We start from the raw sequence: 15,103 nt of genomic DNA, 5'->3' as shown, positions 1-15,103 counted from the left end.
TATCATTTTTCTGTTTTATCATTTTTTTTCAAGGAACGTAAATATTTTTCATTTCAAGCAGACTATCAACTACTCGAAAATTCGATGTGTGTCATATGTAAACAAGTCATATCTCTACTAGAATTAATTCTATGGCACAGATATTTGAGGGGTGAGGGCTGGGAAAAAGATAAACAAAAAACAAGTAGTGATTATTAGCCATTTTGCATTGAAAAAATGAATAAAAAAATTTTTTTTTGTTACTTTGATTCATACACTAAATACACCTGTAAATAGTTTTGTAAATAAATTACGTTTTTATATAATACAAAATTGTTAAATATGAACATGATTCTACTTCCTCTACCGTGGCCACACCCTTTAAACAAAAACAAGTTCCAAGTTTATCTACGTATAAATCGCTTTATGGATGATAGTCGGTACAATAATGATATTCATCAAAAAAATGCTGTAGGCAAAATGATTTTTTACACCAAGAACATCGCATTACTGCGACATTCGTGCAACCTTCGATTTCACAATTCGGATGAGATGACTATCCAAATGCAAAATCGACGAGGTTATCAAATTCATCAGGTTTCTTTGCAATGAACCCGCTTTTATGCCACGCATAACAAAACAAATTATGATATCGCGGGGATGACAGTTGGTTGTGAACTAAAGACTGTAATTTTATTATATTATTCCTTAAATGTAAATTTAAATCATAATCAAGAAGAACTACGGTGTCTGAAAAATGACGAATATAATTTTTCCATGTACGGAAGCCGAAAACATCGAGAGGTTGAATTTTTCGGGTGGTTCCTTTCGGTATCAGTAAAGTCGTCAACTTTTTGTCTGGGGGTGTTGTCTCTTGCACAACTCTAGAACAATGCCCACTCCAAGAATCAATTAGAAGTAGACTCTTCGGTCCCACTTTTGGGATAAACACTTCTTCTAACCACATCTTGAAATGCTCTGTAATGAATCATTGTGATTAATACCGTTTGAGTGTATGCAGCGCGAAACAAGAATTATTATATCTGAAGTAAGTTTTCCTGATTTGGAAGCTGTGATGAAAACATTTGGCGGTCTGAATAAATGTTATTCAACTATAGGTCCGAACGTTCCGGATGGTTCTTTTAAAACAACTAGGGGCTTCGCCCCTGCGCGCTTCGCGCGCCAACCCCATCTCGGCGCTACACGCCTCGGGCACTCGGCGCTGCGCGCCTCACTATTTCCTTACGCATCGTCTAGTAAACAGGCGAATTCCTTCATGTTGATTTGATGACAGGTCTGCACTTGCTGTCCACTTCAATTCTTTCTGTGTTTACTTTTATTTTATTCATCAATCTAAGCTTCCATTCGTTGGTTGAAAATTGGTGTTCCTTCTCTATTGATATCGATCTATCTCCTTGACTTGCTGAATTATTTTTGCTACCGCTCTGCCCGTTATTCTCCAAAATCACCTTCTTTATATTATTTTTTTCTCTATATTTGCGTTGCTGTTCACTCCGCAAAACACCTCTTTCTCTTGTGGTTAACATAGATCCTGGTCGTCCTCTTGCCTGGTTATACGAATATTTGATGGATATGGACATTCTATGGCTTATTTGGTTCTTCGCACTTACAATTTTATTTTCCTTTTTCTTTAGTGATACGTCCGACCATCCACCGTCTCCATCGCCTTGTCTGCTGGTTGAAACTCCGCCTTTCTGTTCGTTGGTTGAAAAGCCAGTATGATATTTTTTGTTCGCTTCCCTATATTTTTGCTGCTGTTCCCGTCGTCTAATTTTTCGCTCTTCTATGTCCATCACATTGGTTAGTCGTCCTCTTGATTTATTTTCCAAATCAATCAACACAATCGATTTTTCTAATTCTTCGACACCCTTCGTTGAATTATTTTTACTACCGCTCTGCCGGTTATTCTCCAAAATCACCTTCTTTATATTATTTTTTTCTCTATATTTGCGTTGCTGTTCATTCCGCAAAACACCTCTTTCTCTTGTGGTCAACATCGATCCTGGTCGTCCTCTTACCTGGTTAGACGAATATTTGATGGATATTATTCTATGGCTTATTTGGTTCTTCGCACTTACAATTTTATTTTCCTCTTTCTTTTGTGATACTTCCGACCATCCACCATCTTCATCGCCTTGACTGCTGCTTGAAACTCCTCCTTTCTCCATTGTCATCGTAAATCCTGGCTGTCCTTTTGACTGTTTGGTGATATATTTAGATTTATTATTATTTGATTGTTACTTTCCATACTTATTACTCACTATCTGAATTTCATTTTGGTTCTGCAAGACATCAAAGTGTCCACTGTCTCCGTCGCCGGTGAAGAGTGGCGATAATTGTGTTTCATTTTGTGATCCGATCCGGTGTGGATGAATTTGTTCTTCGCGATACACGATTAAACATATTTTAAAAATGTCCGCAGCTGCAACTAATTCTGCTTTTCCCCCGTATATTCCATTTTTATTCATATGTGATTTGTAATCACTAGGTGACCTAATCACAGCACCGTTCGACTCATTACCTGTAATAAAACACAACAAATGTAGACCAATTATCCACTATATTTGAAACGATACTCAGTCTCACCTCTGCGTGTCGATCTTGAGTGCCATATACACAATACGCCAACGCGCGAAAAAGACAATTCCCGTCGGGAATCATCTTGATAATTTTCGTTTGCATGTTCATTTTTTGTGCGTCAGAAACAGATACCTATAAAGATATTTGTCAAAGACTGTCATAAACAGCCGATGACAGCTGTCAAAGGGTTTGCTAGATGCTTTTTGTTTTGTTTTCGGGATCTCACCCCACCGCCAACTTCATGCGTATACTATTGTTATTATAGTCTTTTTTTTACTATTGTTATTATAATCTTTTTTTACGTTTATTTGTTTGAAACTTTTTTATTAGATAGAGAGATAAATAAAGGAGATAATAATTTTCCGTCCGCTGAAATTGTAGGCTGTATAGTATAACTGTGCGTTGTTGAAGTTACTGATTGTACTATGCACGACACTTGTTTAGTTCCTTCTTCCGTTAACGTTTGTCCAGAATGAATCTCTACTTAGAAACCACTCTAATCAGAATTATATATATTTTGTAATCCATATTCGGAAATATAAGGTTGATCTCTTTTCAAAAATTCTTCAGCACTCTTGTGTAAATATTCTCTATTTCCCACTGATTTTCGCGTGACGAATTTATTGATTTTTCTGCTAGTAATGCGATGGATCTTCTTAAAGTGAAGTAACCACGTTGGCGATGCTTTAAATCGAAAATCCTCATGACTGATAAGTCCTAGCGCCTGTAAAGCCCATCTTCGCAGATTCGTATCATGAACAATCAAGCCTGCGTCAATGGCATTTTTCATATTCTGCAATGTATACTCTGATATGCGAGCCAATTTTTCCATGTATGTCCCTCCCTGGTTGATTTGGTGTGCACAACGACGCAATTGTCGCACTGATTCAACTTTTTCATATCTATGACGAACCGTATCAATTGAGCGATTTTTTTTCGTCTTTGCACTTCTCCAATATTCAACAGCTCTTCTTTTATAATCAAAACTTAAAGGTTCGTCATCTTCGGAACAGCTATCTTCAGGTCCTTCGGAAGGCACCTGAAAATCTGCATCTTCCACTGCGAAAGTTTCAAGATTTTTGTAGGGCACTTCAAAGTCAAGAGAATTTTCCTCAATCGTTTCCACACTATTATATTCTGTCATGCTTTGTAATAAAATGTTTTCGAAGTTCGATACTATTTCACGTTTATCATTTGTTAACGGGGACTCGGGTATATTCATTACTTCAAATGCAGCCAACAGAAGTTCAATACCGTTTATTGAATTCACTTTCATTGTAAACGTAAGAAGAAATTCAATAACTGCTCGAAGTTCTATTATTAACGTATTAACAAGCACTGAACGGTCTCACGACTTTTCATATTGAAAATATCCGAAAGATACACGTAATCGTTGAAAAAAATATCTGTGCCATAGAATTAATTCAAGTAGAGATATGACTTGTTTACATATGACACACATCGAATTTTCGAGTAGTTGATAGTCTGCTTGAAATGAAAAATATTTACGTTCCTTGAAAAAAAATGATAAAACAGAAAAATGATAAGAGAGCGATGCCAGAATGAATGCGAGCCTCAAGCAATGTTATTCAATGATTCATGGCTAAATATTAGACATAATCCGCAATATTGGGAAAAAAGTCGATAAGAATTCAGTTTTTGGGAAAAAATCGAAAGCACGTATTCTGTATTCTTGCATGCTCTTCACAGTGCTGTTGGATTCATTGAGCTGTGATGAACATCTTGTTTCTAATGTAAAAAATGAACTTTGTATATACAAGTTAACCCCTAAAATAAAGAGTTCTTGAGAATATTTGAAGTGTGTTTTTCATCACTTTTGACAAGGTATTTATTACTATCATTATTAGTTATCAAAATCCCCTCCTTGTATGCAAAACAGAAAAATCATCTTGGGAGGTGGTTAACTTTGGAGGGGTGTTTCACCCCTTTAAAATGAGTTTGGGCCGATAAGAAAAATACGTATGTTATCGATTTTGACCCTCTATAACATACCAGAGTTTCATCGAAATCGGAGGGGGACACCTGAAAACGTTTCCTTGTGAGACTCGAGACTTGGAGCTAAACCGACGTGTTCGGATTTATAGAATGAAATATGTCCTGATTTCCTTCATGTTGCGTTAATTTTATAAATCTAACAATATCATAATTCTGTAATTTTGTGCTATCTACCATGTGACGATTCCAAAATTACAAGGTCAGAATCAACAATATCAATTGAAGCTCGGCTGCACACGATGACTGCATCTATTGGACAGGCCGCTCGAAATTTAAGTCCGAAATCAAACAGGCGCGAGAGCGGTGGGGACAAACTATTTTAATTTTTTGAGCTCCAATATATTTTATGCGCCAACCGACTAGAAAAAATTATTTATTTTTATCTTATATCTCGCATGATACGTTGCAACAGGCAGATAAAGTTAGAACTTCATCGAAATAAAATGTAATTGTTTGGTGCTTCTGCGTCACAAGATAACTTTTATTTCTTCAATGGCATACAAGCCATTCCATGTTAACTTGTCGATTTCTTTCAATCTTTTGGAAAAAAATAATAACCAAACTCCTCAATGCTTACATCATTAGCCGTATTGAATTCCAAAATTCTAAGCTCAGAATCGATTTCATTAACCTCACAAACTACTAAAATATCGAGCTTCGGAAGATTTCATGATCGTAAAAGAAACTCCGCCAGAAACCGTTTGGCAATTCATGGAGGTGGTTGTTGTAAATGCAACCGAAATTTATTGTAACGACGAAGTTCTGAAATTCTTGCTTAGAAAGAGCTTTTTGTTGTCAAATAAGATGAATTGAAACAAAATAGTGCGATTCTAATGGAAATTCGGCTGCACGTGTATAATGACAGCTCACCCCCTAAATAACGTTATTTCGAAAAACGCATAAACACGTAATCTAAATTTTTTTCAGCTGTTCCAAATGAAATCAATTTAACTAAATCCGAATAATAGTTTTTTAGTTTAAAAAATTTTTGAACTTTCAACCCCTATAATTTTTGACCACTTAACCCCGTCGGAACCGGGCAAAATGCAATTGTCATATGGTTTCATTCAAGTATTTCAAGTGGAAGTATGCAAAACTATGAAACTACCACTGGGGATGCTTAACTTTGGGGGTTGATTTCACCCCTTCAAACCGTTTATCCGCCGATAAAAGAAATACATGTCGCTTAGATTTCGAAGAAGAAGGACATATCCTTAAATGCAGAAAAGCGGGCGGGGACACCTCATTCAGTTTTCTTGTGAGTTGACTGCAGCACTTGCATATTGTTATTTCTATTTTTTTTTTTTTTTTTGTGGAGAATGAATCATTATTATCAAACTAATGAATTGTCCTATTGTTTCTATAACCTACCTTCTTCTAAAACCGACCCTGGTCGACTCTGAGTATCCGGCTGGAGAGGATTTCAACCACCACCAAAGGGTAATCCGAATGACCAAAACTGTACATCGTTACAAGTGATCCCTTTTCTTCTCACAATACATATAATACGTGCATCAATTTTTCGTTGAAATAAAAAATAATGTATTCATTTTTTCCTTTTTTGAATTCGTGAAAGAATGAGTCATCACACTGTTACGTTTTGCAGACCTCGCGATCCTACAATTCTGTCTCAACACTCTGATAGCTACCTGGTATCGTGTATTTTCTCCTTGTAATCAGCTAGCTGCCTCAATTCCCTTACCAAGTCAGCAGATTGCCTCCTACAATGCTCACCTGCAACTAACCAGTCTTTTACACCGTTCCTTACATAACTCGCTCTTAAGTTATCTTCCATTTGGTTAACATCTTAAATCCTTCATCCCGAAACTATACTAAATTTTTGTCTTTTCTCTCCTACGGACAATTCCTTCCCTATGTCTCATCATTGTTCTCTCATGTTAGTATTTTTTTTGCCGGTGGGGCGGGCTTTGTCCCCTGCTCACCAATGAGAGTCTGCGGCCCACCTTCCATCGTCCATCATCCATGTACTAATTGTATGCGTTTTGTAGAATTTATTTATTTATTATTAATCTCTATTTCAAATTTTACGCATACTACGTCAAAACGTATCGTATGAAACACTTGAATACGTTTACCGCATTTGTTCCATAATATACACTATTTTACTTGCCAATGATGATTTTTGTTCTTGAAACTTTTGTAGATTGAATCGAAAACCAATCTTCTGCTACAACTGGGGGCAGCAACAAAAATGAAATCTCGAATTCCTGTTTTGCGCTCTCGCTATCAACGACTGTTGACGACGGAAGCACGTCCAGGAAATTTGGATGGCTGGGGAGCTGGCTTTCGCGTGGCAGCCAGAAGTGGGGTTGCATTACACGATATTTCGTGCCAGAAAACACGGTGTTCCGAGTTGACCCAAAGGAGCAACGTTAGGTAAATACTTTCATAGGTGTTAATTATCGTAGGAAATTCTTTGCCTCCTTGATGCAGTTTTTCCGTATGTATTAATTATTTTTAAATTTTCGGAAATACCTTCGTACGAGGCGAATGTGTCACTACTTGAAGTTTGACGCAAAAAAAGTTGCAAAAAATGTTTCAGAAAGGTTAGATTTGTAGTGAAATTGCCATCAGACTTTCTTGGATGATATTTGCATAATCGCATATCAAGCAATACATAATCGCATTTGCTCACCGGTGCCTTCAGCTATGTTTCCATGTACCATCGCCGAAAACCCCTCACCAAGAGAAGCGTTTTTCAAGTTTTGCAACCCATGCCAGATGCTGTGAAACAGTGTTCTTGTCCGAAGCTGCGGCATCAGCCGAGTACGCCATCGAGGAAACTTCCTACGCACGTCAATAGGGATATGAGAATTACCAAGGTGAGTCTACAGCAGTGCACTGAACATTTAATCATATGAATCCGTGTTGCATTTCTGCGGGTAATCCCAACGGTCATCAGGATGACGAAAAACTAGTTAAAATATAGTTCTCTGACTGCTCAAGCAAATGGGATACTAAAATTGAGTGAGAAAAATTCAAAAATCTGTTCTCAGTTTTTCACGGAATAGTATTCCTTGAACCCTTATCTACTGTAACAGCCAACTAACTAATCATGACTAATCGGCCTTCAGCCAGTGTGAGTAGCCAACATACATAGCGAGACACTAGCTCGCAGACACAGAACCGAAAGTGCGAGGGATCCAACCGACCGCTCACCCTGCTTCACCGTATTTAATTGTAACTGAGACTAGAGAAACCCAACCTTATCTAATTTTAAGCAGCAATCAAGCGAAGATGTGTGACAAACGCGCAACGCAACGATGACCAACACGATACTAACCCGCCGCCGCGCCAACTGGACCAGTCAACCAGATCGATGTCGATCAGTGGTGGAAACGTATGTATACAGGATTGATGATAGGCAGCTCGTTAGCTGTCTGATTGCAAACTGCACAGTTCAGTCACAATTCCTTTAGAATTATTGGTACTCAACCAAGGTGGTAGGTAACCGTTTCAAAACAGCAGGTTAGCAATTGATTGCAGAGCGCACAGTTGACCCATTGATTTCGGGGTTGTTTTCACCGAGAGAGTATTCTTAAATTTATAATCTTTTTCCAGTAGAACTGAAACGGTTCAAATTTAGTTAGAAAGCAGTAGATTATAAGCAATAGAGATTATAGTGCCATAAATAGAGAATACTGTAGCATGAATCAACGAGATCTTACTTGAAAATTAGGAATATTCAAATTAAAACTGTATCACGTATGTTACGTCCGGCGTATTGCTTGGGCGTACCTTTTTTCTAAATCACAATAAAACTAGGATTCACGTGAAGTGTTTTTCAAAATTCCCTCTCAACGCTGTAACGAAGTTTTGATAACAATTCATGGAATGAAGAAAAAATCAATTTTTGGAGTCGTCTAAACCTATTTCCCCCCTTGAAATATCGTATTGCCTAAACCGGCGAGTTCCACCCTTCCTGGCGAAAGTCACGTAGAGACCAGCAGCGAGCCCTAGTATAAGGTTCAACTTTGTTTCTTAATATATTCTATATATTTGTCTTCTTATATATTATGGTACCAAGAACTGAGACAAGAGACTGCTGAATTAGCATCAGGAGCGCTCAGCCTGGAAATATCTCTCTTTTTAAGTCAAAATTATCATCAATAATTAGGATAAACCACCAGCTTTGGAACCACCAAATTAAAACAGATTATCTGTTAAGATGTGTGGATGCATGCGTGAGAATTATCTTGAGATGCTTTTTGTCAACATCTTAGCGACGTGTAAGCGACGAGACTGACAACCGTCGGAACACCGTCGAAGAGTGCGAAGTAACGCTGACCGTGTAGATTTGGGCACCAGGAGGTCGCCCTCGCACTTAATTGCATAATGACCGTTGTAACTTACTGCAACTGCAGCTCCTTGGAGCCTCAGGTCCAAGCAGCCATGTCTTTCGTCTGTCAAGTTGCGAAGTGCGTGGACGTCTACCCGGATTAGCCTTCTCGAGCAAGAGTAGCGTTGGAATATCTTAGTTGTGACCGGCCTAAAGTCTCGCGCTAATTCGTCAAAACCGAGCATTCACTTATTCGATTAGCTGCAAAAGACTCACTATCTGCTACCTTCCCATCTTTACTGTTCTTTACTAAACCTCATTATTTCGCGAATAGACATTTTTAAGCCATTCCATTTTCCTTAATGAAATCAAGTTCGGCCCTGATACAAACAAAATCAGGTAATATTAAGTGCTTATAATAATAACCAGCTACATTATCATTCTTAATTGATAATCGTTAGAAGCATTTCCAATATATATATATATATATATATATACATATACATATATATATTGTAACGTGGCATTTTTGATGCCCGTTACAAGGGGCTCCTTGAACCCTGGGCGGAACCAGAATTCAGGAATTTCCGAAATTAAGTCGCGAAGTTTTTGCAAAAGAGCGCCAGGACTAGAGTCACGCATCCGAAACTACGAGAGGGGACACCTTAGCAAATAGCGTAAGATATTTCGGTTTTTTTTGTTTTTTTTTATTTTTCGAGCTACAACGGCATCAGGCAAGAAGTCGACACCGAATTCGACGAAATTGCGAAGTGGCGGACTAGCGACAATTGCAAAGGAAGGATGTCGAGGCTGCGGAGGGGGAGCCGACGCAGATCCCCGCATCGCGGGAATCCAAGGTGGACGCGATTCCCGCTGGCGGCCGGTGCGCCGCAGCCTCTCCCCCTTCACCCCGCCAACAATTGACCAGCAAACTTGCGACGGGCCGACTAGCGACGAGGGAGCACCACGCTCACCGCCAAGACGTCATGGAGCTGCGCGGAGGACGAGATTGCGATCTAGCTTTAAGTTCTGCGCAGCGATGCTATTGAAGGTGCGCGTCGAGTTGCGCAATCGACGAAATCGATGACGGATCGACTGTTGCGTATTCTTGTGGGTATGACGTCACGTGTGGGATGGCGTATCGAGATCCGTGTTGCGGCAGGTAGTAGGTTTTTAAAACCACTCTAGTTCTGGCGGTCGTGATAAGTAGTCACGTTTTGGGGAGTTTCGCGAAGTAATGGCGTCGCCCGAAAATCGCGAGGGGAATGGAAAGGGGGTTGCAAGGATGTAGAAGGTAAGCGCTGCTTCTATCCCCGCGATTGAATTTCGAGCATAATTGCGAAAAGGCTTGCCGAGTAACGGGTAGCCGTTTTGGATTTGCGTTGTAGAGAAGTACTCAAAATTCTTTTGCCGATTCTTTTGCTTGATGACCGTAGCCTGAGTACGCGTGTTAGAGTAGAGTAAATTTTGGGTTCCTGAGAAAGTTGAGTAGAGTCACGGGTTTTAGTTGAGTCTTTCTCGTTAGTGAAATCAAGTATAGCCGAATTTCGCTATACCGGGTCGAGCCGCGTTATCGGGTTTTTAAGTGTCACCTCTCGAGTAGGTCGGGAGTGCCGAATTGGAATGCTCGGATTAGCGGATAACGTTTTGGAGGATTCTGAGAAGGTTTAATTTCGGATGCGTTGCGATAGCGTATACTTTATGTTACGTTCAGTTGCGCCTGCATTGAGTTCCGTACCCGTTAGTTGAGATAATGTAGATTGAGTTGCTTTATCTTGAGCTTGTGTTTAGTTGAAGTTAAATGTAGTAGTGCTTGCGCTTAGTTGAGTTGCCGTTTAGTTAAGATAGTGTTTAGTCGGGTTGAGGTGATGTATAGTCGAAATTGCCGTTGCGTTGAGCAGCAGTTGAGACGAGAAGTTTGAGCATTGAGTTTTGGTTGCGTTTGAAATATAGTAACGTTTGCGGATTCGTTTAGATTTAGGGCAGCTCGCGGTAGCGTCGAAGCTCCGAGTCAGGTGAGATCTCGGGTGAGATTGAGGACGCCGTCTGTTCGGTAGCCCGACGGCGCACCTTCGAATAATTAGTTTTAGTTTCGTTTCGAGCAATAACCGCCATGGAGAACAAATGGCAAATTTGCAAATTAAGAATTGCGTATGAGGATTTTGTGATCGTTGAGTGACGTTTTAGTTGGGGAGCCGCGAGCTCATTAGAGTAAGAAATAGAGTAGGTGACGTGTAATTTTCTGTTTAATTTTAGACTCGCGATGAGCGACTTTTGGATTATATTTTTTTTTTGTTTTGTATCACCGCTATTGGAAAATATAGGATTTTATTTTACTTTTGTTGAATAGCGTGTGTATTTCGAGTGTCCCTCTCTCTCTCCAAAAATTACCCCTTCCCTCTCCGCGGTACTGAGCTATCGAGCATATGCCCGAGGAATAGCGCATTAATGATTTCGAGGCGTGGTAATTACGCCAGGCGCCCAACAAAACTTCGCGATATTTTTTCTAGATGAAGGGTGAGAATTCTCGACCTCGTGTATAATCTATTTTTGAATCTTGGTAAGCGGTCAATTACATATAAACGTATTTTTTGTTAACGTTTCGGCCCGGATATGGGCCCTCCTCAGAACGATTTATTTATTCAACTGTCAAGAACAAAATAACATTTTTTATAAGAAAAGTACAATCAGACATTAAATGCTGTAGATGTAATACTCTTAAGGCTATTGTATATTATGGGTTAGTGAGTACAATTTTGATTAATTGAAAAAAATTAGGCTTAAAGAGTAATTTACCTTTTTTTTTATAGTAAGGGGACAAAGATACAGTCGAATTCATAAAATACAATTTGTCGAGACAACGTTCTTCAAGTAACAGTAGTCAATGTCAGCTCCTCCGGTTGTTTAAAGTGTAGGAGTTACAAATTGGAGGTTATTGATTAAAAAGATTGAAGAAACTATGTATCTTCACTGTCTATAGGTCGATGTAATAAAAAGGTTTTAAAGAAGGTTTTTGTAGCACTTAAATTAGTTTACTCAATGTCCAAGAAAGTAGTACTGGGATCTTTATGACTCTGTTCTCCATGTCTAACAATAGTTTTGTTGAACCGGTTGGGTCAACTGGTGAATAACGACACAACCTGTCGTTATTATTAATTATTATTAAATTATTATTAAATATCATTAAATAAATAAATCGTTCGGAGGAGGGCCCATATCCGGGCCGAAACGTTAACAAAAAATACGTTTATATATAATTGACGGCTCACCAAGATTCAACAATAGATTATACACGAGGTCGAGAATTCTTACCCTTCATATTAGAATTGGATTACTTCTGAGAACATGGGCTATATTCACAACATCGAGCTTTCACATGGAAAAGCGACAGCTGACTACCTACGTCGTTGGATCAGCACAGCTGAAAAAATGTCGAGGATGAATAACCACAGGATCTTTCTACTTCGATGTAAGAAACAAAGAATAATGCCCAAACAATTAAGTTTCTCAAAGTCAACCTTTGATAGTAATAATTTTAACTTGTCAAGATCCGAAACCAAAGCCAAAAAACTAGCAACTAATTTCCAAATATCCTTACTCAATTTAGAAATTAATGACCTTCATACGCATATTATCAATTCCGAAAAGATTTTGTCTAACTTAACAGAACAAATCAACCACAAACTGGGGAGTACTTCAGGAAAAAAGTTCTTTGATTCCCAACATCGGATGTCAAACAATAAGTTCATCGCAACCAAAAATCGTAACATTAAAAAATTCCCCCCCACCTCCAGAGTCGAAGATAGCTTTACAATAGTTGAAACAATAAAAAAATTGATTATTCCAGACAACTACATTCTAATATCGCTAGATGTAATACCTCTTTTCACCAATGTTCCGACAGGCCTTGCTATGCACGTAATAAAAAACCGGTGGGCCTCTCTAGATAAAAAGATCCCAATTCCACTTAGTGAACTAGTTAAAGCGTTAAAAATTTGTTTCGATTCGGCAATCTTCAAATTTAACAACGACACATATGCACAACAATTTGGGTTGCCCATGGGTTCCCCTCTCTCTCCAATTCTGTCAGATCTTGTAACGGAAGACCTAGAAAGGTCATGCATCAGCAATCTAGATTTTGATTTACCCTTCTACTTCCGATATGTTGACGATATTCTAACTGCAGTCCCTAAAGAAAAAATAGATTACACATTGAATATTTTCAACCAATATCATCCACGACTACAATTCACCATTGAAATAGAAGATAATAACGCCATCAATTTCCTAGATTTATTGCTGATACACAACAACACTAAAATCAAAACAGATTGGTTCTACAAAAAAAACCTGGTCTTAAAGATATTTGAATTTTAATTCCCACCTCCCGATGTCCTACAAAATAGGCACCATCTTTAATCTTGTTGACAGAGATATCAAACTTTCAAGTACAGAATTCCATGAAAAAAATCTGTCACTCATATATAATATATTAAGATGGAATGATTATCCTCACGGCCTATTACACAAACATATAAGTAAGAGATGCTCCCATATCAACAACTTACTTGACAATAACATTGACTCTGCTCCCGCAGACGACAACAATAGACCTGCCACTACATTTATTCCCATCCCATACGTAGCTGGTCTCTTTAAGTCACTGAACCGTCTATTTACCAAACACAATGTCAAGTTTGTGCGAAAAAATTCAAAGGACTTACAAATAGTCTTCGATTCGGGAAAAGATAGGATCCCCATGGGCAAACGATTCAATGTTCTTTACAAAATACCGTGCAATGATTGCAATCAAGTTTATATCGGACAAACTGGCCGCCACTCAAACACCAAAATCAAAGAACATCAACGCAATGTACATGAGAATGAAGAACGTCACACAGCTCTAACAAAACATGTGACCAATAAACAACATACTTTTAGCTACGACAATACAAACATCCTTTGTGAAGAACCTGATTTTCATAAAAGGTTATTAATAGAAATGTGCAATATTGTAGGACACACTAATTCCGTTAACCTTAGACAAGATGTTAAACATCTTAGTAATATTTACAAACCGCTAATCTCCGACCACATACCACATATTGTTTAACCTTAACTATACACATAAAATTATTGTCTCCATGGCACAGTTTTATTTACATAATTTTTTCTATTGTTTTTTTGTTTTTTTGTATATATGTTTATATATGGTTCACCTTCACTCTGGGTCATGTTTGTTTCTCCCACAAGTCGTTATTCACCAGTTGACCCAACCGGTTCAACAAACCTATTGTTAGACATGGAGAACAGAGTCATAAAGATCCCAGTACTACTTTCTTGGACATTGAGTAAACTAATTTAAGTGCTACAAAAACCTTCTTTAAAACCTTTTTATTACATCGACCTATAGACAGTGAAGATACATAGTTTCTTCAATCTTTTTAATCAATAACCTCCAATTTGTAACTCCTACACTTTAAACAACCGGAGGAGCTGACATTGACTACTGTTACTTGAAGAACGTTGTCTCGACAAATTGTATTTTATGAATTCGACTGTATCTTTGTCCCCTTACTATAAAAAAAAAGGTAAATTACTCTTTAAGCCTAATTTTTTTCAATTAATCAAAATTGTACTCACTAACCCATAATATACAATAGCCTTAAGAGTATTACATCTACAGCATTTAATGTCTGATTGTACTTTTCTTATAAAAAATGTTATTTTGTTCTTGACAGTTGAATAAATAAATCGTTCTGAGGAGGGCCCATATCCGGGCCGAAACGTTAACAAAAAATACGTTTATATGTAATTGACCGCTCACCAAGATTCAACAATAGATTGTTCCTAGATCCAGGGTACATCGTGGACGCCAAATTATTGTGCACGCGGTAAGTTCTCGGTCATTTTCTTCGAGTGACCGAGGAGCGGTAAAAATCCACGTCACAATATATATATATGTATATATGTATATATTGTGACATGGATTTTTCCCTGGTAAGTTCTCGGTCATTTTCTTCGAGTGACCGAGGAGCGGGAAAAATCCACGTCACAATATATATATATATATATATATATATATATATACAGGGTGTCCCTAAATTGAGGGACACGGACCAGCGAGCGTGATACCTGACTGAAATGCAACCGAGAATTTCTTTACCGGAAGCTCGTCCGACGCATAGTTTTTGAATTATAAGCGAT

The 15,103-nt window shown here is 38.2% G+C and overlaps 1 protein-coding gene across 1 annotated transcript in view; it reads left to right on the top strand.

Annotated features, from left to right (window-relative positions):
- LOC124224746 (uncharacterized) overlaps window positions 1–7,872 on the top strand; it is a 326,271-nt gene extending 318,399 nt beyond the window's left edge. The window contains exons 3-5 of the mRNA XM_046636948.2: window positions 6,761–6,993; window positions 7,265–7,439; window positions 7,839–7,872. Of these exons, the coding sequence (XP_046492904.2) occupies window positions 6,761–6,993; window positions 7,265–7,439; window positions 7,839–7,862 (432 nt within the window). The 3' untranslated portion in view covers window positions 7,863–7,872. The remainder of the gene's footprint in view (window positions 1–6,760; window positions 6,994–7,264; window positions 7,440–7,838) is intronic.
- Window positions 7,873–15,103: the final 7,231 nt, after the last annotated feature.

This window comes from Neodiprion pinetum, chromosome 1 (assembly GCF_021155775.2).
Source record: "Neodiprion pinetum isolate iyNeoPine1 chromosome 1, iyNeoPine1.2, whole genome shotgun sequence".
In the NCBI taxonomy this organism is placed as follows: Eukaryota; Metazoa; Arthropoda; class Insecta; order Hymenoptera; family Diprionidae; genus Neodiprion; species Neodiprion pinetum.
Note: the sequence above shows the minus strand (reverse complement) of the source record. Positions and strands in the feature narration are given on the sequence as shown.